At 42.5% G+C, this 24,123-nt stretch overlaps 1 protein-coding gene across 4 annotated transcripts in view; it reads right to left on the minus strand.

Annotated features, from left to right (window-relative positions):
• The window catches only part of UBN1 (ubinuclein 1), a 36,446-nt gene that overhangs the window by 7,974 nt on the left and 4,349 nt on the right, over positions 1 to 24,123 (minus strand). For 3 of the 4 annotated variants that reach the window (XR_015728102.1, XM_045783938.2, XM_045783940.2), the window contains exons 3-14: positions 21,325 to 21,411; positions 20,666 to 20,761; positions 20,212 to 20,346; positions 19,411 to 19,514; positions 18,258 to 18,696; positions 11,812 to 11,882; positions 10,419 to 10,548; positions 10,138 to 10,256; positions 9,675 to 9,803; positions 9,343 to 9,489; positions 732 to 782; positions 589 to 631 (exon numbers count right to left, since the gene is read on the minus strand). Coding sequence is in view for 3 of the 4 variants with exons in the window: in XM_045783938.2 (XP_045639894.2) it covers positions 589 to 631; positions 732 to 782; positions 9,343 to 9,489; positions 9,675 to 9,803; positions 10,138 to 10,256; positions 10,419 to 10,548; positions 11,812 to 11,882; positions 18,258 to 18,696; positions 19,411 to 19,514; positions 20,212 to 20,346; positions 20,666 to 20,761; positions 21,325 to 21,411 (1,551 nt within the window). In the remaining variant the exon portion in view is untranslated. The other variant, XM_087870715.1, reaches the window with a different exon arrangement.

Genomic DNA, 24,123 nt, shown 5'->3' on the forward strand with positions numbered 1-24,123 from the left:
TTCTCATGGACCTGTTTATGTACAGTTAAGGACACTATGAAGCCTCATGGGCTGTTAAAAATTTCAGTAAAACAGCCATTATTACTACATTGAAAGGCTTCTGCAATGCCTAAGATGGTTTTCAGTACCCTCCATCTCTGCCAGGCAAACACAACAAAGGCATCTGTCCCTTCCGGTGCAGCTCCAGGCGAACCGCACCTGGCTAGCAGTGTTCTTCCACGAAAGGAGTATCATCACACTGTAAGACCTTCACATCTGCAGGGGCTCTTCACTCCTCCAAGGGCTGTCAGGAAGACTTCATTTAAATCCGACCACTATCCCCGCCCCCCAGGAACGGGCCGGGTGGGTACTGTCTCCTAGAACTAAGGCTGGAAGGTACTAAGTGGCCCGGCTCAGGCCTCTGCCCTGCCAACCTCAGGCCCTTGTGGTGGGCCAGGCTGCCTCTTGGACAGCCTCAAGGGTGCCATCCTGAAGAGCTGTCCCCCAGACCCAGCAAAGCTCAGTGAGCTGCTCCAGTCGCCTAAGAGGTTTCATACACATGGCTGGTGAGAAAGGAGAACAGCACATAACCTAAGTGGGCTGACTCACCTTCATCTTGATTTTGGAAGAGGCCATTACTTTCTTCTTGGCCCTGTTCAAAGGAACGAACACAGAAAAGGTTTAGAGGAGATCCACACAAAGGAGGTGAAAATAACAGTTGCCCTGAGAAGAGAAAATACTGAGACACTCACAGGATTGATGTCAAGTGCCCGTGGCCTCGTCTGCTCTCCTTAAACAGAGTCCTGAAACAGACAGAGAACACTTGGCAGTCTGCGGAAACCCCCTGAAGGCAGGCACTCCACTTCTAGAGCTTTCCTGCCATCCCTGGTATTCAGTGGCTATTACACCTTAAATGTCAGTAACCTGATGAGCTTAATTCCTACAGTGGTTACACTGTCCACTTGAAAGCAAACCGTCTAGGAGTGACCCAAAAAAGCTATGGCACTGCCCCAAAATTTCTCATAGTGATTTTTCTCCTAAAGGCAGGAGTGCTTTCCTTATTGCTGATTCTCATCCCTTCCAAGAGTCAAATATGGAGTGACCACAGCATGTCTTTTTCCAGGGAAACACAAGAGAATTTTCTTTACACCCCTCCCTAGGCACTTTCAGATGCCCAATCTGTAAATAAAAGAGCAAGTCCACCTAAAGAAGGGACACAGACAAAGAAAGGCTCCATTATTTTGGATTCTGGGAAGATGGTGGAATAGGAAGCACTGGGAATTATCTACCCACCTGGACAACAACAGCACTGAATGAATCTAAAACAACTATTTTGGGGGTGTCTGGGTGGCTCAGTCGATTGAGCATCCGACTCTTTGATTTTGGCTCAGACTCAAAGTGGAGTGTACTTGAGATTCTCTCTCTCCCTCTTCCTCTGCCCCTCACACCCTCGCACACGCGCGTTCTAATAAATAAATCTTAAAATAGAATAAGTATTTTGGAATTCTAGAGCATGTTGAAGGCTGACAACTTATAGGGTTGGGTAAACTGCAGTCAATTGCAGCTCTTAGCACAGCTGCAGCCTTCTGTCCCCAGCCCTATGGCAGGCAGCCGTACATATGTCCCCAAAGCAGCTTACAGGAACTAGGGTGGGCAAAAATGACTCTGTCCTCCAAGTATCGGGAATCTGTGCTCTGATTGCTGACTGCTGCTTTTCATCACAGAGAAGCAGAAAAAGAGGTGGGCAGCCACAGCTGTCCACCCCCCACCCAAACCACCCACCTGTGGCAAGCCACTGCCCCTCTGGCTGAGGTGACTTCCAGGGATTTGAAAAACTGGTGCCCTTTTCCCCTCCTTCACCGTTCATTTTCCCACTTTCTAGAGAGAGATATTAAAAAACAAAACATTCAAAATAACTGTGTATACGGGGAAAAAGGAGAAAGTGACTACAAATGCCTAAGGAAGGGCTCAGACAAGACCTGGGAAAACATTAAGTTTACACTGCAGGCTGCTCCCAAGCACAGAGACTGCCCACAACCTTCGCAAAAACAAAAACAATATACAGAATGGGGGCCATAGTTAAACTGTATGTTTGAAAGTTGCTGAGAGAGTCAATCTTTTTTTTTTTTTAAGATTTTATTTATTTGAGAGAGAGAGAGAGAGCACGAGCGTTGGGGGGGGAAGCATAGGGAGAGGGAGAAGCAGGCTCCCCACTGAGCAAGAAGCCCGATGTGGGACTCCATCCCAGCACCCTGGGATCATGACCTGAGCTGAAGGCAGACGCTTAACTAATTGAGCCACCCAGGCAGGTGTTCATTTTGTTTGTTTTGTTTTTAAAGTAGGCTCCAACATGGGGCTTGAACTCATGACACTGAGATCAAGACCTGAGCTGAGATCAAGAGTTGGATGCTTAAGCAACTAAGCCACCAAGCTGCCCCTAAGACAGTCAATCTTAAAAGTTCTCGTCAGGGCACCTGGGTGGCGCAGTCGGTTAAGTGTCTGCCTTCGGCTCAGGTCATGATCCCAGGTCCCTGGGACTGAGTTCCGCATTGGGCTCCCTGCTCAGCGGGGAGTCTGCTTGTCCCTCTCCCTTTACCCCTCCCCCCTGCTCATGCTCTCTCTCTCATTCTCTCTCAAATAAATAGATAAAAATCTTAAAAAAAAAAAAGCTCTTGTCAAAAGAAAAATTGTAACTATGTGAGGTGATGGATGATCCCTAGATTTACCGTGATGGGCATTTCACAACACATACAAATATCAAACCATTATGTTGTACGCCTGAAACTAATATTATGTTTTATGTCAATTATATCTCAAAAAAATCCAAGCAATGAAAATAATAACAAAAAAAGGTAAACTATGGGGAAGTGAGAGAATCTGATTTTTAGAATTAGCACCTTCGATTCAAATGTCCAGTGTTCCACACACATGCACAGAACAAAATCATAAGGCATACAAACAAACAGAAAGTATGGACCATTCAAGGGAAAAAAAAAAAAGCCAGAAACTCTCCCTGAAAAAGACCTAATGGCAAATACACTAGACAAAGACTTTAAACCAATGGTCTTACAGATGCTCAAGAACTACAGGAAGATGTGGACAACGTCAAAAAAGACTATATGAACAAAATGGAAATACCAATAAAGAGACAGAAAACCTAAAAAGAAATTAAGAAATTCTGGAGCTTTAAAGTGCAATAACTGAAATGAAAAATTCCCTGGAGATGTTAAAACACAGATGTGAGCAACAGAGAATAATGGAAATCACCAAGTCTGAGGAACAGAGAGAAAAAAGACTAAAGAAAAGTGAACAGAGCAGAGGGACGTGTGGGACATCACCTGCTACAGAAGTCCCAGAAGGAGAAGAGAGGGCAGAAAGGGCAGAGAGAACAGTGGAAAAAATACTGGCTAACAACCCCCCCATGAAAAAGATGAATATACACATCCAAGATGCTCAACGAACTCCAAGATGAATCCCACACAAACATTGTAATCAAACTTTTAAAACACAAAGACAGAATCTTGAAAGCCCAAAGAGAGAAGTAAATCATCACATTAAATTATCAACAGATTTCTCATCAGAAACGTTGGAGGCCAGAAGACAGTGGGCTAATATATTCAAAGTGCTAAAAGAGGGGCGCCTGGGTGGCTCAGTCGTTAAGCGTCTGCCTTTGGCTCAGGGCGTGATCCCAGCGTTCTGGAATCGAGCCCCACATCAGGCTCCTCCACTGGGAGCCTGTTTCTTCCTCTCCCACTCCCCCTGCTTGTGTTCCCTCTCTCGCTGGCTGTCAAATAAATAAAATCTTAAAAAAAACAAAACAAAACACAAAGTGCTAAAAGAAAAGGTCCAACGAGAATCCTATATCCAGCAAAACTGTCCTTCAGAAGTGGGGGATATGTGAAGATATTCCCAGATGGACAAGGGCTGAAGGACATCGTGACCACTGGACTGCCCTGCAGGAACTGCTCAAGGACACCCTGAGAGGTCACATAAAAGGACACCAGACAGTACTTCAAAACCACGTGAAGAAATAAGGATCTCAAAAAAGTAAATACAAGGGCAATTATAAAAACTAGTTTTCTCGGAGTCCAGGTGGCTAAGTCAGTTAAGTGAGTGACTCTTGATTTCAGCTCAGGTCGTGATCTCAGTGTCATGAGATCGAACCCTGCATCAGGCTGCACACTCAGTGCAGAATCTGCTTGAGATTCTCTCTACCTCTCCCTTAGCGCCCCCACCCCGCCTGTGCACACGCTCTCAAATAAATCTTTAAAAAAACAAGCTAGCATTCTCCTAACAATGATTTGTACCTGAACTTTTCATTTTCTATATGATTTAAGAGACTAATACATTTAAAGAAAAAAACAATTACTAGTATAAAAGCTAGTATTACTGTAACTTTGGTTTGTAACTCCAAATCTTGTTTTCTACATAATTTAAGACACTAATGCATTTAAAAAATTATTAGCTTATGTTTTGGGGCACACAATGTCTAAAAATGTAGTTTTGTAACATCAGCAACCAAAGTGGGGACAGAACTTTAAGGGAACAGTGTTTTTACAGGTCATTGAACTTACAGAAGCAAGCTCTTCCTTATCAGTAATTACATTAAATATGAATGGATTAAACTTTCCCATCAAAACAAAGATTGGAAGAATGGATAAACACACATGATTCAACTCAATGCTGTCTATAAGGAACTTGCTTGAGACCCAAAGACAAACAGGTTGAAAGCAAAAAGATGGAAGGAGGTATTCCACACAATAACCAGAGAGAGCAGGGGACGCTATGCTGATATCAGACAAAATAGACTTTAAATCAAGAAAGATTATAAGACAAAGAAGAACATTATGTATTAATAAAAACTTCAAAACAGCAAGAAGATATCATAATTATAACCATTCCTGCAGTGGAAGCAAAAACTGACAGAACTGAAGGGAGAAACGGACAATTCTACAATAGGAGTTGGAGACTTCAGTACCCCGCTCACAATAGTGGATAGAACAGCAGACAGAAGACAAGTAAGACAGTAGAAAACTTAACACAGTAAACCAACTAGATCTAACATACACAGAACACTCTACCCAACAACTGAATCACATTCTTCTCAAGTTCATACAGGACATTCCCAGGACAGACCATATGTTAGGTCGCAAATTAAGTCTCAAGAGATTTAAAAAGATAGATGCACCTGGGTGGCTCAGTCAGTTAAGCGTCTGCCTTCGGCTTAGGTCATGATCCCAGAGTCCTGGGATCGAGTCCCCCATTGGGCTCCCTGCTCAGCAGGGAGTCTGCTTGTCTCTCTCTCTCTACACCCCTCCTCACTGCTTGAGCTCTCTAATACATAAAATCCGGAAAAAAAAGAAAGATTTAAATAGATACCAAAGAAGCTTCTCTGACCACAAGAAGATACAGTTACAAATCAGTAACAGGAGGAAAACTGAAAAATTCACAAAATTTGTGGAAATTAACCAACACTTTTTAAACAATCAATGGATCAAAGAAAAAAATCACAAAGGAAACTAGAAAATACTTAAAGATGAATGAAAAGGAAAACACAATATACCAAAACTTATGGCGCAAAGAATGCTAAGGAGGTACTTACAGCTATAAACATTTACATTAAAAAAATCTCAAATCGACAACCTAACTCTACAACTCAAGGAACTAGAAAAAGAATAAGTTAAACCTAAAGCAAGCAGAAGGAAGGAAATACAGATCAGAGCATAGGTAAATAAAACGAAATAACCAATAGAGAAAAATCGTAAGAGCAAAAGTTGGTTCTTCGAAAACATCAATACAACTGACAAACCCTTAGCTAGACGGACTAAGAAATGTTCAAAAGGATATTCAAATTACCAAAATCAGGGAAGAAAGTGGGGATGTTACTACTGATTCTACAATAAAAAAGGATTCTAAGAGCGTACTATGAACAACGGCACACCAACAAATTGGATTACCTAGTTAAAATGGACAAATTCCTACAAACACAAAACCTACCAAGACTTTTTGTATTTCCCAAAGAAATACAAAATCTGACTAGACTTGTAACTAGTGAGGGGACTGAATCAGTTATCAAAAATCTCCTGACAAAGGAAAGACCTGGTACCTGATGGCTTCGGGGGGATTCAACCAATTATGTAAATAACTACTACCAATCCTTCCCAAACTTTTCCAAAAAACTAAAGAGAAAATACTTACAAATTCATTCTATGAAGCCAGCATTACCCTGATACCAAAGCCAGGCAAAAACACCACAAGAAAAGAAAATTACAGACTAATATCCCATATTAACACCGATGCAAAACTCCCCAAAAAACAACTAGCAAACAGGATTCAGGAGCATATTAAAAACATTACACATCACAACCAGGTGAAGTTTTTGGCTTTTTTTTTTTAAAGATTTTATTTATTTGAGAGAGAGAGTGTGAGAGAGAGAAAGAGAGAGCGCACGAGCAGGGGGGAGTAGTAGAGGGAGAAGAAGACACCCTGCTGAGCAGGGAGCCCGATGGGGGACTCAATCCCAGGACCCCAGGATCATGACCTGAGCCGAAGGCAGACGCTTAATCAACTAAGCCACGCAGGTGCCCACGAATAAGTGAGATTTATGCCTGGAATGCAAGGGTGATTCAACATATGAAAACTGATCAGTGTAATATGCCACGTCAACAGAATGAAGGAAAAAAACCCAACATGATCATTTCAATTGATGCAGAAAAGGCAAAGGACAAAATTCCACACCCTTTCATGATAAAAACACTCAACAAGCTAGGAACAAGAATACCTCCACATAATAAAAGCCAAATATGAAACCCCTTCAGCGAACATCATAATGGTGAAAGGCTGAAAGCACTTCCTCTAAGATCAGGAACAAGGTAAGAATGCCAGCTTTCACCACTTCTATTCAACATAGTACTATGAGTTCTAACCATAGCAGTGAGGCAAGAAAGAGAAGCAAAAGGCATCCAAATAGGAAAGGAGAAGTAAGGTAAGCCCTGTTTGCAGATATGATTTTTTATTTAGAAAACTCTAAAGATTCCAAAAAATTTTAGAATGAATTTTGCAAAGTAGCAAGATACGAAATCAACACACACAAAAATCAGTTGTATTTCTGTACATGAAAAATAAACAATCTAAAAAGAAATTACAAAAATAATTCTATTTACAACAGCATCAAAAGAAAAAAAAACAACTTAGGAATTACCCCACCAAGGACGTAAGAGACTTGAACGGTAAAAATGATAAAACAGTACTGAAAGAAGTTAAAGACATAAATAAGTGGAAACACATCCCATCGTGGGCTGGACAACTTAATATTATTTAATTGTAATCTGAGTACTACCCAAAGGAATCTACAGATTCAATGCAATCCTTAGCAAAATCTTAATGTGTTTTTTGCAGAAATAGAAAAACCCATCGCATGTGGATTTTCAAGGGACCCTGAAAAGCCAAAATAATCTTGAGACACAATAAAGCTGGAGAATCACACTTCCTGATTTCAAAACTTACTACAAAGCCACAGTAATCCAAATAGTGTGTTATTGGCATAAAGGCAGACGCAAAGACCAATGGAAGAAGACAGAGAGCCCAGTAATAAAGCCCTCACATATGTGGTCAAATGATTTTCGATAAAGGTGCAAAGACCAATGAAGGAAGGACAGTCTTTTCAACAGATAGTGCTGGGAAAACTGGATACCACATGCAAAAAAATGAAATTGGACCCTTAACGCCATATACAAAAATTAACTCAGCTTCATGACACTGGATCTGACATTTATATCTTAGATATGACACCAAAGGTATAGGCAACAAAAGGTAGACAAATTGGACTTCATTAAATTTAAAAATTTTGTGCACCAAAAGATATTATTCACAGAGTAAAAAGACAACTCACAAAATGGGAGAAAATATCTGGAAATCAAATCGCTCAAGGGTGTCAAGGATTAATATCCAGAATACAGAAAGAACTCCTGAAACTCAACAATGAAACAAATAACCCAATTTAAAAATGGGCAAAGGACTTGAATAGACATCTCAAAAAGATATATAAATGGCCCATTAGTACATGAATATATGCTCAACATCACTGATCACTAGGAAAATTCAAATCAAATCTATAGGGAGATACCACCTCAAGTCCATTACAGTGGCTACCATCAAAAACCCAGAAAACATCGAGTACTGGTGAGGATGTAGACAAACTGGAACCCTGGTGGAAATGCGAAATGACAGAGCCACTATGGAAAACATTGATGGTCCCTCAAAAAATTAAACATACAATTATCACATGATCCAGCAATTCCACTTCTAGGTATACACACAAAAGAACTGAAAGCAGGGTGTCAAAGAGGTATTTGTACACCCAAGTTCATTAACAGCATTATTCACAATAGCTAAAAAAATGGAAACAACCTAAGTATCAATGGATGCATGGATAAGCAAAATGTGGTCTATACACCCAACACAGTATTATTCTGCCTTAAAAAGGAAGCAATTCTGTAAATGTGTAATACAGACAAATCCTTGAGGATATTATACTAAGCGAAATACGCCAGTTACACAAAGACAAATTCTGTATGATTCCATTTCTATAAGGTACTCGGAGGAGTCAAAATCATAGAAAGTAGAACAGTGGTCACAGAATCTGGGGGGTGGGGGTGGAATATGAAGTTACTGTTTAATGGGTGCAGAGTTTCAGTTTCATAAGATGAAAAGAGTTATGGAAATGGATGGTGATGGTGGCACAACAATGTAAATGTACTTAAAACCACTGAACTGTGCACCTAAAAATGGTTAAGATGGTAAATTTTAAGTAAAGTGTATTTTCCCACAGTGGGGGCAGGGGGAGGAGCACTAGCTCCAGCCAGCTCTCCTGCCTGTGGATGGTAGCTGTAGTCCATTCACCTGAGAAGCTACATAACACAGAAGTTCAGCACTTAACTCCAATAAGTAGTCAGCCCTGCTACTTGCAAATGAGACTTCTGTCTAGAACAGGAAGGTGTTTCCAAGATGAACCTACCTCTGAACTTCTACAAGGAGCCATTATCTCAAAACAGGTAAGGGCATACTGAGGTGAGAAGAGCACGCCCTAACTCGGAGCTGAAGCAGGACAGAGAACGACAAAGACAAAACCCCACAGATAACTTCCCTCTTCAAGGGAAGAATAAGAGCCATTCACAGCAACCAGTACACCCCCCACCCCACCAACTACTCCAGTGAGATGGGGGTTGAGTCAGCTAGACGGTGACTCCCCAAGGGAAGGGACCCTGTTGGCCAGGCACAACAGAAGCACTCAAATATTTCTTTACGGCAACAGCGCTCCACCTCATCACCACACTGACCATACTGGCTGCTCACGGCCCTCACCTGGCCTGCATCCAGCCTTTGGGCCACAGAGGTTTGACCTCAGCATCCAGAAAGGCCTTCACATAGTCCTCCCAAGACTGGGTCTTGTTGTTCCTCTCCAGATCGTAGCTCTCCAGTTTTATCTTCACCACGTGGCAGAGCAGCTCCCTGAGGGGTAGAAAGAAGTCAAAAACTTCAAACTACCCCAAATGCTTCTTTCAAGGTTTCAATCATGTGCTTCCAGCAGCCCTGATTAAAGTAAATGATTCTAACCTTCATTAGAAACACAGGAACATGCTCAGACACTGGCCCCACAAACCCTCCAATGAGGCAAGGTCCCAGTTTGGGCACACCTGATTTCATCATTCCACTGGAACTTCTTCCGGGGTCCCATTATCCTTCTGCCCCCCTTTTCCTCATCTTCTTCCTCATCAGAGCACATCCGCTCCCTCTGCTCCTTGTCCTTCTCCTCTTCCAGCATCCTATAGTGTGAATAGGACCAATGGGACCCTAAGGTCACCGCCATGGAAGAACTACTTCCTCCCACATCCACCACCTCCCCCATGCCCACACCCCGCCCCAGGCTTCTAAGAGAAGGTGAAAATGCTGCAGAAGAGCCAAGAGTCTCATTCACAAATATAATAATGGGGAAAGAAGAAAGAAAAGAAAAGAAAAGAAAAGAAAAGAAGAGAAAAGAAGAAAAGAAAAAAGAAAAGAAAAAAGAAAAGAAAAGGAAAGGAAAAGAAAGAAAGAAAGAAAGAAAGAAAGAAGGGAGGGAGGGGATGATGTCACGTGAGAGCCATGGGACACACTTACTTAGCGACCTTGGCTTGTGTGTGTGCCTGGCATTCATCCTGGTACTTGGCCATCTGCTCTGGCATTGCCCTTCCAATGGCTTCCTTAAGCTTCTGGAGAGGCTCCTTCAGACGCCCCCCCTGCAGAGAGCAGGAGATATCATATGATTGGTTTATACTGAGGATTCACTACTGGAATAATCGCACAAAGGCAGGACAACAGCAGATGTGGCATCTGTGAAGACTCAGTCACCCTCTCCGCTGGGCCCTGAAGCCAAGGGACTCTACTCCACAGTCACCCACCTGTTCACAGAGGTGAAGTTTCCGAGCACGTTTGACCAGGGTGTCCTTGCTGCAGGGCAGGAATGAAGCAAGATAGGCATACACCCCAGAACGGATTTGGCTACTCAGCTCCCGCGTTTGCACCTCTATGCTGAAGAACAGAACAGAGTCATCAAGAGTCCGCAGCTCACTGGAGCGCCTCTCATCATGAGGTCACCCTACTGCAGAGAGGAAAACTAAGAGGCAACAACAGATCAAACCTTAGGCTGTCAGTCACACAATGTAACCGAGTGACCAGTGCAACAGATTCCCAGCAGCCACCAAATCAAAACTTCCACACCTGATGAACTTGGCTAGGTACAGAGGGTCAAGACCCTCAAAGACAAGACCAACTCAAAGGTAGTCAGGAAATCAGAACCCGAGAGAAAAAGCTCTAAAGTACTAAATTTCACAAACAAAAAGAACATAGAGCTTTCAAAATGAAAGTGCTTGAGTTACTTGCTGTAGACAGGAAATACTTTCCAACAGCGTCTCCTTTTTTCCCCAGCTCTATCCCTAATAAGGAGGTCAGGGAAATCCTCACCCCTTCAGCGTCCCCATCTAAATGAGCAGAAAAATAGCTGTCTTCAATCCCTTGAGCTCTCTGTATGTAGCATGCTCCAGCAGGCTATTGTGGACACAAATCCCTCATGCGTGCTGACCCTCAGGTGCTCTCTATAGTCCAGGCTTCCTGACCCAGGAGGCCAATCCCCATCCTGGTCATTTGCTAGAATATTCCCAAGCCTTGACAACTGTTCTTACATGTGCAAAATCCTCAGTTGTTGAGCAGCAAGCTTCCTCTGCTAAATAATGCAACAGAGAGAGAAGCTGGCAAAGCTGAAAGGCCGGATACCAAGAACCTGGTTTGGATTTATATGTGGGTTTTTTTTTTTTTTTTTTTTTTTACTTTTTAATCTAATTCATACAGTGCAACATCTCAGAGGTTCAGGTGTCTGGGAAAAGTGCCACGGGATGATATTTATATACCCTGGCCTTGGGAGAAGTGAGAACAAGAAGAGAATGATCCCAGGAAAGCAGGCTCCTGTAGCTGCACCAAGTTATCTCTTACTTTTCCAGATTCTCAAAGACAGGCAAGCAACACTTTTTCTCTCTCCCATCTCATGCTGGCAAAGAAATCCTCTTCCAACTGGCTATGATTATTATACACGGTGTTCTAATGATACCTGCTGCCTAAGGTAACAAGGTCTATCATTTCTTGGAGACAAATATTTGGTGTACCCAACCCCCTCTAAAAAAAACCCACTTTTCTCTCCTAAGTGGTCATCATTAATGCAGTTCAGTCAATGCTCACTTCCCCTAGCCTGCTCAAGCCGGGCACGGTAACAGCAGATGCATGGAAACAAGAGATACTCACTCTAAGAGGGTGCCATTAACATCTTGGGTGAAGAACTTCTGTCTGCTCTCTCCTTCAGCAGCTCTGGCAGCCTGGTTCACAGCAGACAGTAACATCCGTTAGTGCGCTTTCCCCACACAATCACACACACCCACAGGCACAAGACCAGTCAGTCTCTACAGAACACCTGTCGATTCGATAAAATCCTCACTGTGCCCTTCCTTACTCAGCCCTAATCCCAGATTAAGTTCACCTATGATCACTATACACTCCACAATTGGTATATCCAGCTTTTTTCAAATGCTACTAAAGCATCTATGGACCGTCCATTCTTCCCAGGACTTGAAATGACAGTCACATAAAAGACAATCATACGGAGTCAAAGCAATCATGATGCATTTGATTGAACGAGCTAGTTAACTCCTGTGACTGGCAGTCTGTCACCTCAACTGTGAGCTGGTATTTCCATATGTCTACAGTACAAAAACAATTAAGAACTTCAATAAAACTGCAAAATCCAAAGGCCTTTATCCCCCTCACCCCTAAATAATAATAAAGTGCTGCTTTAGCATTTAAGGATACTATAATTTTTGGGAAATTCACAATCTACCTTGAGTGTATCACAAACTCTATTACCCAGACCATTTGAACTACTAACACACCCTCCTACCTACCGACACAAGTAGCAGAGCAGGCTACTATACAGTCTTTTCCTTCCCATGAGAATACAGCACCCTGGATGGCAGCCACGGCAGGCCGCCAGGGCAGGAAGCCAGGGAACTGGGTACAGATGTGAGGAAAGCAATCACGGCAAAAGTCTGAACCACTGGTTCTCATATTCAGCTGCATACTGGAATTACCTGGCGGCTTTCCTCACATTAGACTAATCATATCAGAATCTCTGGGGATGAGGGCCAGGAATCTGTTTCTTTAAAAGGAACCCTGGTAACTCTAATGTGCAGAGGGGATTGAGAACCACCAATCTAAATTCAAGAGTTGCTGGTCTAAAGGCTTTAGGCAAAAATAAAGTATCTAAAATCAGGTTTGATACAGAATAATGACTGCAAACAAAGGCAAAAAGATGACTAAAACGATCAAACCTGATCAACCCCTCTGAGACTGCAGGCATTAAGAACTACCCTCCACCTTCCCATCACCCCACTTGCCTTCCCTCACTATATCCTCGGGTCCTCTTCCTACCACTGCTCCCTCCCTGTCTTCTCCATTAACTCCTTAAACAGAGATGGAGCCCAAAGTTCTATATAGAACTACGTTCTCCTAATACCTCCTTCTTCACAGCTTTGAAATAACACATAACCCATGTAGATCTCTCAAACCTAAATCTCTAGCCCTATACCCTTTTTTCTAAGCTCTGGATTAGAATTTCCAATTACTTCTGTGAATGGATGATCCTCTGGTATGGACACTCAACTTACCCAAAACCGTTTGGGTTTCCACTAGCTTCTGTTCCTCCTTCTGTGTTCCCCACTTCTAATAACTACACTCCATCCTCCTGAAATCCTTCCACTCCTTTCTTTAAAACCCTTAGGTAAGGTAGCTCTCTCCAAGCCCAGAATCAAATCCAAACTCCTTTATGTGGGATTTATGATTCTCCAGAATCTGGCCCCAGCCAGCCACTCCAGCTCCCATCCCCCACCACACTCCAGGGGGTCCCCACCATCCAACAACTCAACAATTCTTTGTCCATCCTCAGCTCTATGCCCTAGCTTCCTATAAGGCCATCTCACAACTGAGCCTGGCCAAGCTTGTTGCCTCCAATCTGATTCCTATGTACCTCAAGGAGCTTCTGTCTTACCTCTCAAAGCTGGCTGTTCACCTGACCACCCAAACATCACAGAGCTTACTGCATTCTGCTCTGTCCTACGGCCAGGTGTTTATATGTCTACTGGTCCATTTACAGAACAAGCTCATGGAGAACAAGAACTGAATCTTATTTATCAATATATTTCCCACAGCTGCCTGTCACATAATAGAGCTTAGTAAATGTTGCCTGAGTGAATGCATGAGGGAAAAACAGGTATTACTGAAAGAATGCAACCAGAGGAAGAAAGTTTGGAACTAACAGAACTTGCAGAGGATACACAAAACTCAAGTTTCTGCAGACCCTGGAGGGAGGGAGGGAAGTACAAAGGCCCAGGATGAAAGGGGGTGAAATGGATGGATGGAAATGAAATAAAGGGCGTGACTTTTAATCCATTCACCTGCCAATTTCTTACATTTTCAGAAGGATTCAGAATTCTCGGCACTTCTAATGTACTGAGAGTATGATTTTAGTTTGAGAGAGAATAAAACTGAGTCATTCTTTTGCTTAAGTTTACACACTGCTACTTACAAGACCCAGAAGCACTTCCATATTAATTCAATCTAAATAGTTTAACATGTATTTCAAATGCCCCTCTGTTTGTCAGACCTATCAACAAGCTTAGGTTTCCATTCAAATTTATTTTTAGATATCAACCAGTTCCTCCCATGTGTCAGAGGCTTTAATCTTTTAAGATTTTTTTCTGATGCCTTTTGAATTGTGTAGACAATTATCTCTGAGGGTCTGGTTTTATACTGAGATAATTAGTCAGGTTCTATATTTTTATTTTTTTTAAATACTTAGAGAAAGAAAGAGACAGAGAGCATGTGAGCAGGGAGAGGGGGCAAAGGGAGAGAAGCAGACTCCCAGCTGAGCGTGGAGGCCAATGCGAGACTCAGTCTCACAACCCTGAGATCATGACCTCAGCCAAAACCAAGAGTCAGACGCTCAACCAACTAGCCACCCAGGTGCCCCTTAGGTGCTGTATTTTTAGATAAATCTAATTAAAAGAACAATCAGATTTATATCTGACAGTCTTCCAGAAATAAGTGAGGCTCAATCCTAAGAAGAGACACCCTTGCCTAAGGAGTTGTATAAATTGATCAATCCTAGATTAATTAGGAAATGAAGTTAAACCAAACAGCCCAATCGTGCTGATTTATAACAGTGTCAATAGCCCTTTAATGAGCTGTTTTATTTATAAGAAAAGCCACTTGCAGCCTCTTAGCACCTAAATCAGAACCTTATATACTGTACCTGTTTTTTCTGGTATGATTTTCTTTTTAGAAACGATCAAACAGATTAGTTTGGTTTTTTTTTCTTTCTACCTTTTCCTTGGATCCAGGTCTCCCTGGATGTGTGATGTAGGAGTTCTAAGTCTATAGGAGGGTAAAAGCTGTGAGCAGGTAGATTAGAGGGGTGGGTGACATGGGGTTTCTGTTTCTTTTCTTTCCTCAGTACTGTTCCCATTTATGCTAGAGTCAACAGACCTCGGTCATCTGTATGGACCAGGCTGAGTAGTTGCCAAACTACATCAAGACAAGTAACCTGAGGGGGGAGCGACACACCTGAACTTTTCAACAACCAAGACAAAAGGCACAATCAAGGCATATTAAGTGCAGACAGGGTAACGCCATCAAATCAAATCACTGGATTCCTTGGGGCCCATAAAAATGTACAGTACAAGGGAACAGGAAATGAAAAACAGGCTTACATAAGAAGAAAACAGTGACCATTGCTTGGGCATCTACCAGGGCGGCCTTCTTGGGGTACCTCTTTAACATACGTAAGTTTTCAAACAGATTTTTTTCAAAGTTTTAAGCATCACATCTAGTTAGAAGGTAAATCTAATTTTTGCTTCCCACAGCAAAGATTAATCCCTAAGGGATGGATACATACCAGATTAGAATCTGTTTATGGGACTGTGGTAGATGGCAAACAGGACCTCAGATCCCTTCCCTCCCAGTACATGCATTCTGCCACAGGGAGGTGGCCTCTCTAATTTCCCAACCCTCCAACATGGTTTGCTCTTGCGACTTGCTTTACCAATGGAGTGGGAGAAGTGATGTGAACACAGAATTTCTATGGCTAGATCTTATGGGCCTTGTAGATTCCACCTTCATTCTCTTGAAATGTTGCCCTGAAACTGCCATACCCTGAAGAAATCCAGGAGGAAAGATCAGACGAGGGAGAGGCCAGATATCCTGGCCATCTCCATCATCCCAGCCATCCAAGCACCCGGCCAACTTGCCAGCTGAACATAGCCACAAGAGTGAGCCAAGGAGGACCAGAAGAGGAACTGCCCAGCCACCCAGAGTCAGGAGAAATAAATTGCTCTTTGAAGCCCTAAGATTTGCGCAGTTTTTAAGATAACAGTAGAAACGAATAGATTTATCATCTAGGGCCAAAATTTTAAATGTAAACAATCTTATAAAAATAAAGAAGAGGAAAAAAGATAAGGGAATTGAAAAGTAAAGTGAGAAACACATAACACTACTAACATTACAGTTACATACATCAAGTTTAATTTAAATTTTAAAAACATAATGTCCAGTTCAAGATTGAGGACAGGGCTCCTTATTAAGGATCCAAATATCCATGGGTGGCTTTTGGAATTGTATGCAATTTTTGTGTACATAGGCATTTTTCTCCTGGGAAGAATAGCTTTCCCAGCAGATTCTCAGTGAGGTCTGGGTTTAAAGCACTTGTGCACAGATGCGAAAGGCTCCAAGTACCCAAGCACAGGCTGTGGTGGGAATGGAGCACCTGGGGATCCTTTGGGATGGCATTAAGTAACTTTCTAAAAATAAGCCTTCTTTTCCATGCAACCATCAAAAGTGATGAGGGCTTTATAATAATATTTATTAAGTGAAAAAAGCAAGAAACAATTATTCACAACTATAATTACAACTGCAAAAAAACATACACAGAAGGTAGAAAGGAATAAGCAAATTGAAAATAGTTTTCAGACTGGCAGAATGACGGGTAATCCCCACTTTCTACCCCATTTCCCAAAGTTTCTTAACACTGTTATAGCAGAAGGGCCAGGTGATGACTAAAGTATCAATTTCACATACGAACACTGTATTTTCATTTCAGTATGTTAATATGTCCTGGTCACCACCTTCTCACCAAAACCCAGCCTACCTTATCTATGGGATCCAGAACCCTGTCTCCATTGTCCCAAGAGATAACTTGGCAATCACTGAGGAAGGACAGCTTGCTCAGGGTCCATCCAGTGGACTCCAGAAAGTGAGGCTTTCTTGAATCACAACCCAACGCTGTTTCATGTTAAGCCACTTTGTTTCCATTTAATTGGTCCATCTTTCCCAAGAAATTGAAATAATGAGTCTAAGTTATCAGACTATAACACTACCTATGGTGGGTGTAGGGACACATCCAAGAATGATTTTGACTTTTCTCTAAACGACTGGCTACTGCCACATATACCTCACTCAACTTACTTAACGAGACTTTCAGAAGCTACAAAACAATTTGATTACAAACTGGAGGATTGAGAAGAACAAAGAGTAATTTTTTAAAACATAAATTCTGAGAGCAAACACAGAACAGTATGCTCAAACATGCCAAGTTCAGATTCAACTACTTCCACCTTAATGTCCTATTAAGATATACTCTGAATCCCTGACATGGCACAATTCATTTAAATCATCACATTCAAACAGAATACTGCACACAGGCTAAGGAGGAAGAACTAGAAATCCAAGCAAGACATTTGCTTTACTTTGTATGTTGTGCTTAAATATTTTTTGGAAACAAGAAAACCATTTGTAGCAGTGGTTAACATTTTACCCTGCCCTAAAACACAAAACAGATTACGTTTAACAGTGATTCTGAAATCCTGTGAGAATCACTGGCTTAATACTTTAGCTACAAAGTATAAATGCCAAGGGAGTTGCACTGTAAGTCACGTTGCCCAAGGTAACGTTTTTTAACTAACAGTCATCATAACTAGCGACCCATGCTTGGTTCATGGTAATACATTACTGAATTGACAATTCTTAGCACTCTAGACATCAATTCCCAATTGCCAACGGCTGCTATAGCCCAAAGACTGTAGCTGTTTTTAATGGTTCATGGATGATATTAAGGTTCAGCTCCTTTTCATTTATCACACCTTAGGCATTCCTATAATCACTACCTAAAGCTGATGATGGGCAAGTCCAAGAGGCAACTGAAGCCCAGAGGCAATTAAGTACATTGTCTACGTGTAACATTCATCTGCAAACTTTTGTGAATTTTGAAAACTTTCAAAAGATTACTAAAATGACGGATCAGTGCCTCAGCTGCCTGCTGCCAACATTAGTGTCAGTCTATTGCACCAAAAGAAAGATATTTGTGGGGAAGGAACTGATAGGCAGGAAATGGAAAGACAGAAAATCCCCCCAGAAGAAAGTAGATTTTCCAGGAGTGAAAGAACCATAAAAGGCCTAAAAGTGATGCCTGATGGGCAGAGCTTACACGGTTTCCTCACTTGGGAGTAGAAGAGAGCTTGGAAAAGCTTACACCGAAACTGCCAATACACTAAGGGTTGCTCTGGGCAGCGAGCTTCATGTGGTGCAGAACCAGTGTCAATCTGCCCAAACCGCTTCCAGGAAAGCCCGGCCACTCTGTGTCACCATACCTGAGCCAGCTCCTTAACGCGCTTCTCCAGGGGTGCAGGCAGGCCTTCAGGGAGGGAAGAGGGCTGCCTGAATTCCTGGTCCAGTCCCACCCCAAGGGAATCGCTCTCATCATCCATATCACGGAAAGGGCTTCCTTCTGGAGACTCACTGAGCAGCTGCTCCAAGTCCAAATCAGTCAGTGAGTCCATGGCAGTGGCTGCCTGGAGCAAGTCGTTGTCAGAAGTGGAGCCAAAGAGTGAGAGCAAGGGGTCAGAGGTGCCCTCCAATTCCCGCAGGCCCTGAGCCTCCGCCGACGAGACCGCTACCGGCTTATGGTCTTCGTCCCTCTTTCTCTGAGCCTCTTTCTCCTTCTGAAATTTCTTTAGCATCTCTTTAACGCTCAAAGCCCCAGAATATTTCTTTTTCTTCTTCTCCTTACTGGCATTGAGGGCTGTGAAGCTGCAAGCAAGGAGGAAATTGGTTACGAGGGCTGCAGTATACCTCAAAACGGAAATTCATGAGAGACTGCCCCTGCTCCCAGCGCAACTGTCTCCAGGAACCTCAGTCACAAGGCCACCCTGTTACTCCTCCTCCCTCCTCTTGGCATATGGAGCTCCTTCTTGCTGGGACCAAAGCTTGAGATTTAATACAGGTTAGCAAAACAGTGTCACAGAATGCTAAATATCCGATGTGTTTTTAAAAACCACTGCCAGGCTGAAATAAAAGGTTGCAAAAAAGGGGTGGGGGGCAAGAAAAATATTTAAAGGGAAAAAGCAGGAGCAGCAGAGAGCAGCAGCAACTTGAAGGGCAGCTGGGGTGAGACCGAGTGAGGCGAAGAAAGCAGGACCACAGAAGACAAAGGGAAGTGGCAGAGACGGAAGGAGAACTGGGGCAGAGGAGGGGTGCCCAAGAGAACAAGAAACATCAGCAGTCACACAGTGACAGAAATAGCTGCCAACACTGACAGAGGGACAGAGAGAACTCCAACGTCTAACACACAGAGATGTGAGAGCACCGACTGCCCACAGGGGCACTGTGGGAGGCATGAGGGGGAACGGAAGGCCAGGCCCTGCTGCCTCTTCTGAAGCTGTGAGGAGGAGGGCGCGTCAGCTCCCAGGTGTCCTGCCCTAACAGTTCAGATTTTATCCTAGCAAAGAAGCTGCTGCCTCTCACCCGGCTTTGGAAAACTTGGACTTTTTCGATTTCTTCTCCTTGTCATAAGTGTCATCTTTTTTCTTCTTCTTTATCTTCTCACCACCTTCCTTCAACTTCCGCTTCTGAGAATTAAAGACAAGGCACAGTTACACGGCTCCCTAACTCAGGGAGCAAGTGCACTACACGGCACTGGCCTTGCTCCGCCCAGGGTACATCCTGAGAGCTGTCTTACTTCCTTCATGAGCACAGCTTTCAGATCGGTCCCTGGACCACAGACCCGCAGCAGGTGAACACAGAGTTCCCACTGACAGTGTCTCCTGGAAGCACCCAGGGCTAAGGCAAGAGGCCATTCTGTAGCCTAAAACTTTTCTAGTTCCAGTTAGCTGTATATGGGCCCTACCTCTTGTTTTGAACACACAGGCAGTGGTGGGCAGATTTCAAAATAAACTTATCTTCCGGCTAACTTCTTTTTGTTGGGGTGACAGCCCTGGGAACTGAAGTCCTCTACATGTCCACAGAAGAGACACAGCAAGGCTGGTGCAAACTCCCCTCACTCCACACCCTTCGCTGCCCTAGTCCCCGCCCTGAGACCACCTCGAGAAACGAATCCCTGCTGAGCCTGCTGCGACACAGTCGTGGACACCTCCAGGTTCACAGCACGAGAAGTGACCTGTCAGCTTCAGCACGGCTCATGCCTTTCCATCAAGCTCCTGAGCCATCTTAAACCAGCAGACATTCTGGCAAGTCACCTACTGATCTTTTTATAAAGTCATGTAAAAAAAAGTACTTCTGAAATTCAAAAGCAAGTATCGTTCTAACCTTTGGAGATTTCTTCTTCTTTTCTTTAATGAAGTCATCCTCAGATTCTGATGCTTGTCTAAATTGCAGGGTTCCCGAATTAATGTAAAATCCTCCATACTTTGTAGTCAAAGAAGCAGGAACAAGCTCATCATACTGAAGGGGGGAAAACAAATGGTCAGCTCCAAGCTCTGTTATATGACTGTGCTCTTCTGTCACTTTTCAGACAGCATGCTAAGACCTGCTTCTGGTCAACCACGAATGTCCCAGCTTAAAGGTGTTTGGACAGATCTGGTCATCATTTTCAGTGAGGGAACCATGGCCAGATAAAGCATGTCACCTCCTCTCTCTGCCTCACCAGGGCAACCCTTTCTTCACACAGAGAGCATGTCCACACTGACCCGACCTCCACCTTCAGGCCATCATCAGAAGCTAGGGTGTGGTGGTTCCAGTGGCATTTTCAGTAAGGACTTACCGCCTCAGAATTATCGATGAAGGAGTCAGATTCATCGTAACCATACCCCATGTCAATCAGGTCCTGTATCCGATCTTTTCTACGTTTCTTTCCACCCTAAAATTTAAAATAGGTCATGTGCTTTTTCCATGTGTAACTGTGGTAAAAATACACAGCATGAGGCCTACCCTCTTAACAACAAATGTTTAAGTCTAAGGTCACATGCTTTTTTTGATACACAGAATTGTTGCCTTGAATTCCATTAACTAGTGACTAAAGGTTGTAAATCAGTGGAACAGTCACACTCACACACACACACACACCCCTACGTCCACCCCAAACCCTATTCCCTGAAGACCTTCTAAAATAGAACAGATTTGTATCTGCATAAAATGGCCTAAGACAGAAGAAGGAACTAAATGGCTTTGTATCAGAACACTTGTTCTAAGCATCAGTTCTAGGAGTAAAAGGCCCTTCTTGCTCATTCATCCATTTAGCTCCACACACCAGTGCCTGCCACATGCATTTTCTGTACCTTAATGCATTTATCTAATAATTGCATTTTGTTCTCTCCAACCTCTGTACTTGTTTAGATGATAATCCACTAAAGGAACATAAAAATGTCTGGAAACCTCTCCCACTCAACGAGGTTGTTTGGTTGCCCAAGAGAGGAATCTTACATATTTTTCTTCAAATTTCCGGGCAAGGGCCTCCACTTTATGCCTTTCCTTTTCTTCATCATTGAAAGGATCTGAGAGATCTTTCTTCTGTAAAGAGACCATTCCACAAAAATAAGAGTCACAAAAAAATTCCCACAATCCTACTCATAATACCTGCACTGACTACTCAATACCCATAAACTTCCTATCAAAAACAACTCTTTCAAGAAAGACAAGATAAAATACATGCTACTGTCCCAACAGTGTTTACCTTAGTTGCTTAAGAAAATAAAGTTTCCATTCATGTAATTCAACAAAACTTAACTAAACACCTACAATCGCCCACCATAGCACTAGATCCTAGAGGGCTCCAAATATGGCAAAGGGCCTTTAGTTAGGGATGCTCAACCTGTATAGAACTGTGTTTCATAGAGTTCGTTTCCTTTGTAACCCTAAAAATTATTTTACACATTTAAAAACATTAAGAAGGTCCATAGGCTTCATTGATTTCCAAAGCAGTCAATGGCTCAAAAAGGTTAAGAACCCACTGAAAGTAGGGCAAGTCCTTGAGAGCTATCCTGCTGTATTGGTTAGTACAGTGGTATGAACTTGCACTTCCTTCACTGCTACCAAAAATCAAAACCAGGTTCACAGCATTCCCTTTCCCTGGAAGCTTATCTTGTGGATCAGTAATCTCGTCTTTCCTCCCAATGTCAATAACCACTCCAAATATTTTCGTGTGGGTTTCCAAAGTTTATTTCTACTCCATAAACTTACTGTTGCATTTTTCTCATCAAGTAAATTTTCCAGAGTTGGACTTTAAGCTTCTTTGGCAAGGAACCTTAATCTTAATAAAAGACTCCTATACCAAATACATTTAAGACTTCAGGGTAGACCAAAATCACTAAAGATTGGATGCCTGCCTTAAGACAAAACTCTATTACCTCACCCTTCCATCACTGCCCACTGGAATGCCATCCACTCATGAAGGACCTGTTAAATGAGATATTGTGGAACAAATGTATAAGAGCCACAAGGGAGTGGTCTTTAAAACCTGCACTCATCCGTACTTTCTGAAGTTTCTTGTAATGACCACATATAACTTAAGTGATTAAAATAATTTTAAGAAATTCCACCAATCTAGAGCAATACTGGATACAACGTATACTCTCTCATGTCTTGCAAACAGTAGTTGTCCAAAAAGTACTACTTCCTGCACACATGAAGGTCCAACTCTGTCCAAACACAGCATCCAGGATGTAAGCCCTCTGCTGTCCAAGCCCTGCAGGCCTTGTATTTGTATCAGACTTAAACAAGTGCCACATCGTAACTCCTGTTACCTGTGTTGGCATAATTCCAAAGTACCTACAAGACTGAAAGTTTCTCTGAGACTGGGATAGTGGCTTCTCCACCTCTATACAGTCCTCAGCATCTCGCCCAGTGCCTTTACATTATAAGAAATATATGCTAACCGAATTAATACATGAATCTGTCAGACTACATAATACTTTGAAAATCACAGAGCAGACACAAAGATTCAGGAGTTCTGAATGTGAAAGCCAGAAGTGAATCCCCTGCAACTGAATCTAAAGTTCTCTGTGTATACATTTTTCTGCAATGGAGAAGGGCATTTGGATCCCTCAAAAAGGTGAAATGAAACCACTAGAATTCTAATTTCAGTTGAGCTCATAAATGAAGACCTCAACCAATCCCTGTTACTGTCTCCTCCTCTCAAGGAAGATGATCCCATTTTGAATCCCTACTTTGGAAAAAGAGTCATGAATGGGTTTGAAATTATTTTTTCTCATCTTGCGAAATAGCCCTCTTATAAAAGGTTGACCCTTGGCACAAACTTACTGGCTTCCATTCAGCTAATCAGATCTTAACCAAGAAAACATATTTTTATCTGAGCACAGAAAACAGAAAATCCTCCTAACCAAAGGCACTCACCCCCAACAGCACAACAGTGAATTAGAATGAAGGAGCACTGGCCACTGAGTTATGCTGCTAAAAATTTTACCTACGTTATCTCATTCTACCCTCAAACACCCTGTAAGCCAGGTACGAGGCTGATCCTCATTTTATTAAGAGCCACTCTAGAGACCAAAATACTCCAAGTGCAGGACCCTACTAACCTCTGCCTCAGAACCAAGCACAGCGCACCACAGTAGGCGCTTGTGCTCTTCACTATTTCCTACCCACGCTGCAGGAATCCGTTTATGTAAAATACAAAAATGTGCAAAACTGATCTCAGCTGTTGAAAATCAGTGGGCCTGGGTAGTATTTTGGAAGGGCAGGAAGAGGGTTTCTGGTGTCCTGGAAAATATTACATTTTATAATCCAGACACAGGATACATAGGTGTGTTGAGTTTGTGAAAATGCATCAAGCTGTGAATTTATCAAATATGCACTCTTCTTACGTATTTAACTCATTAGTTTTTTTTTTAATTTTACAATGTTAATGAATTATCAAAACATCAGTAATAGCTGAAGCTGGTGATGGGTACATGGGGGCTCATTATACTATTCTACTCTGTGCATGTTTGAGAAGTTCCATACTAAAAGGCAAAACAAATCTGCCAGGAAATAAATAGGTCATAAAAAAAAAATTTAAGAAATCAAACTGATTCTCAAAAGATCTGAAGGCTAGAACCTAATTCTGACAAAATATAAAAAAAACTTCCATAAAAATTGGTTTCTATCCATCCAGGTAAAGAAAGTATCCAGAATTTCACTGTTCAGAAGAGATGAGCAGTGTCTTTTCTTGTCTGCCTTTACACTAGGCAGAGTGAGATTTCATTGGAAAAGAAAACTGTCCAG

This window comes from Ursus americanus, chromosome 2, assembly GCF_024610735.1.
Source record: "Ursus americanus isolate L20-20 chromosome 2, mUrsAme1.1.p, whole genome shotgun sequence".
Classification (NCBI taxonomy): domain Eukaryota; kingdom Metazoa; phylum Chordata; class Mammalia; order Carnivora; family Ursidae; genus Ursus; species Ursus americanus.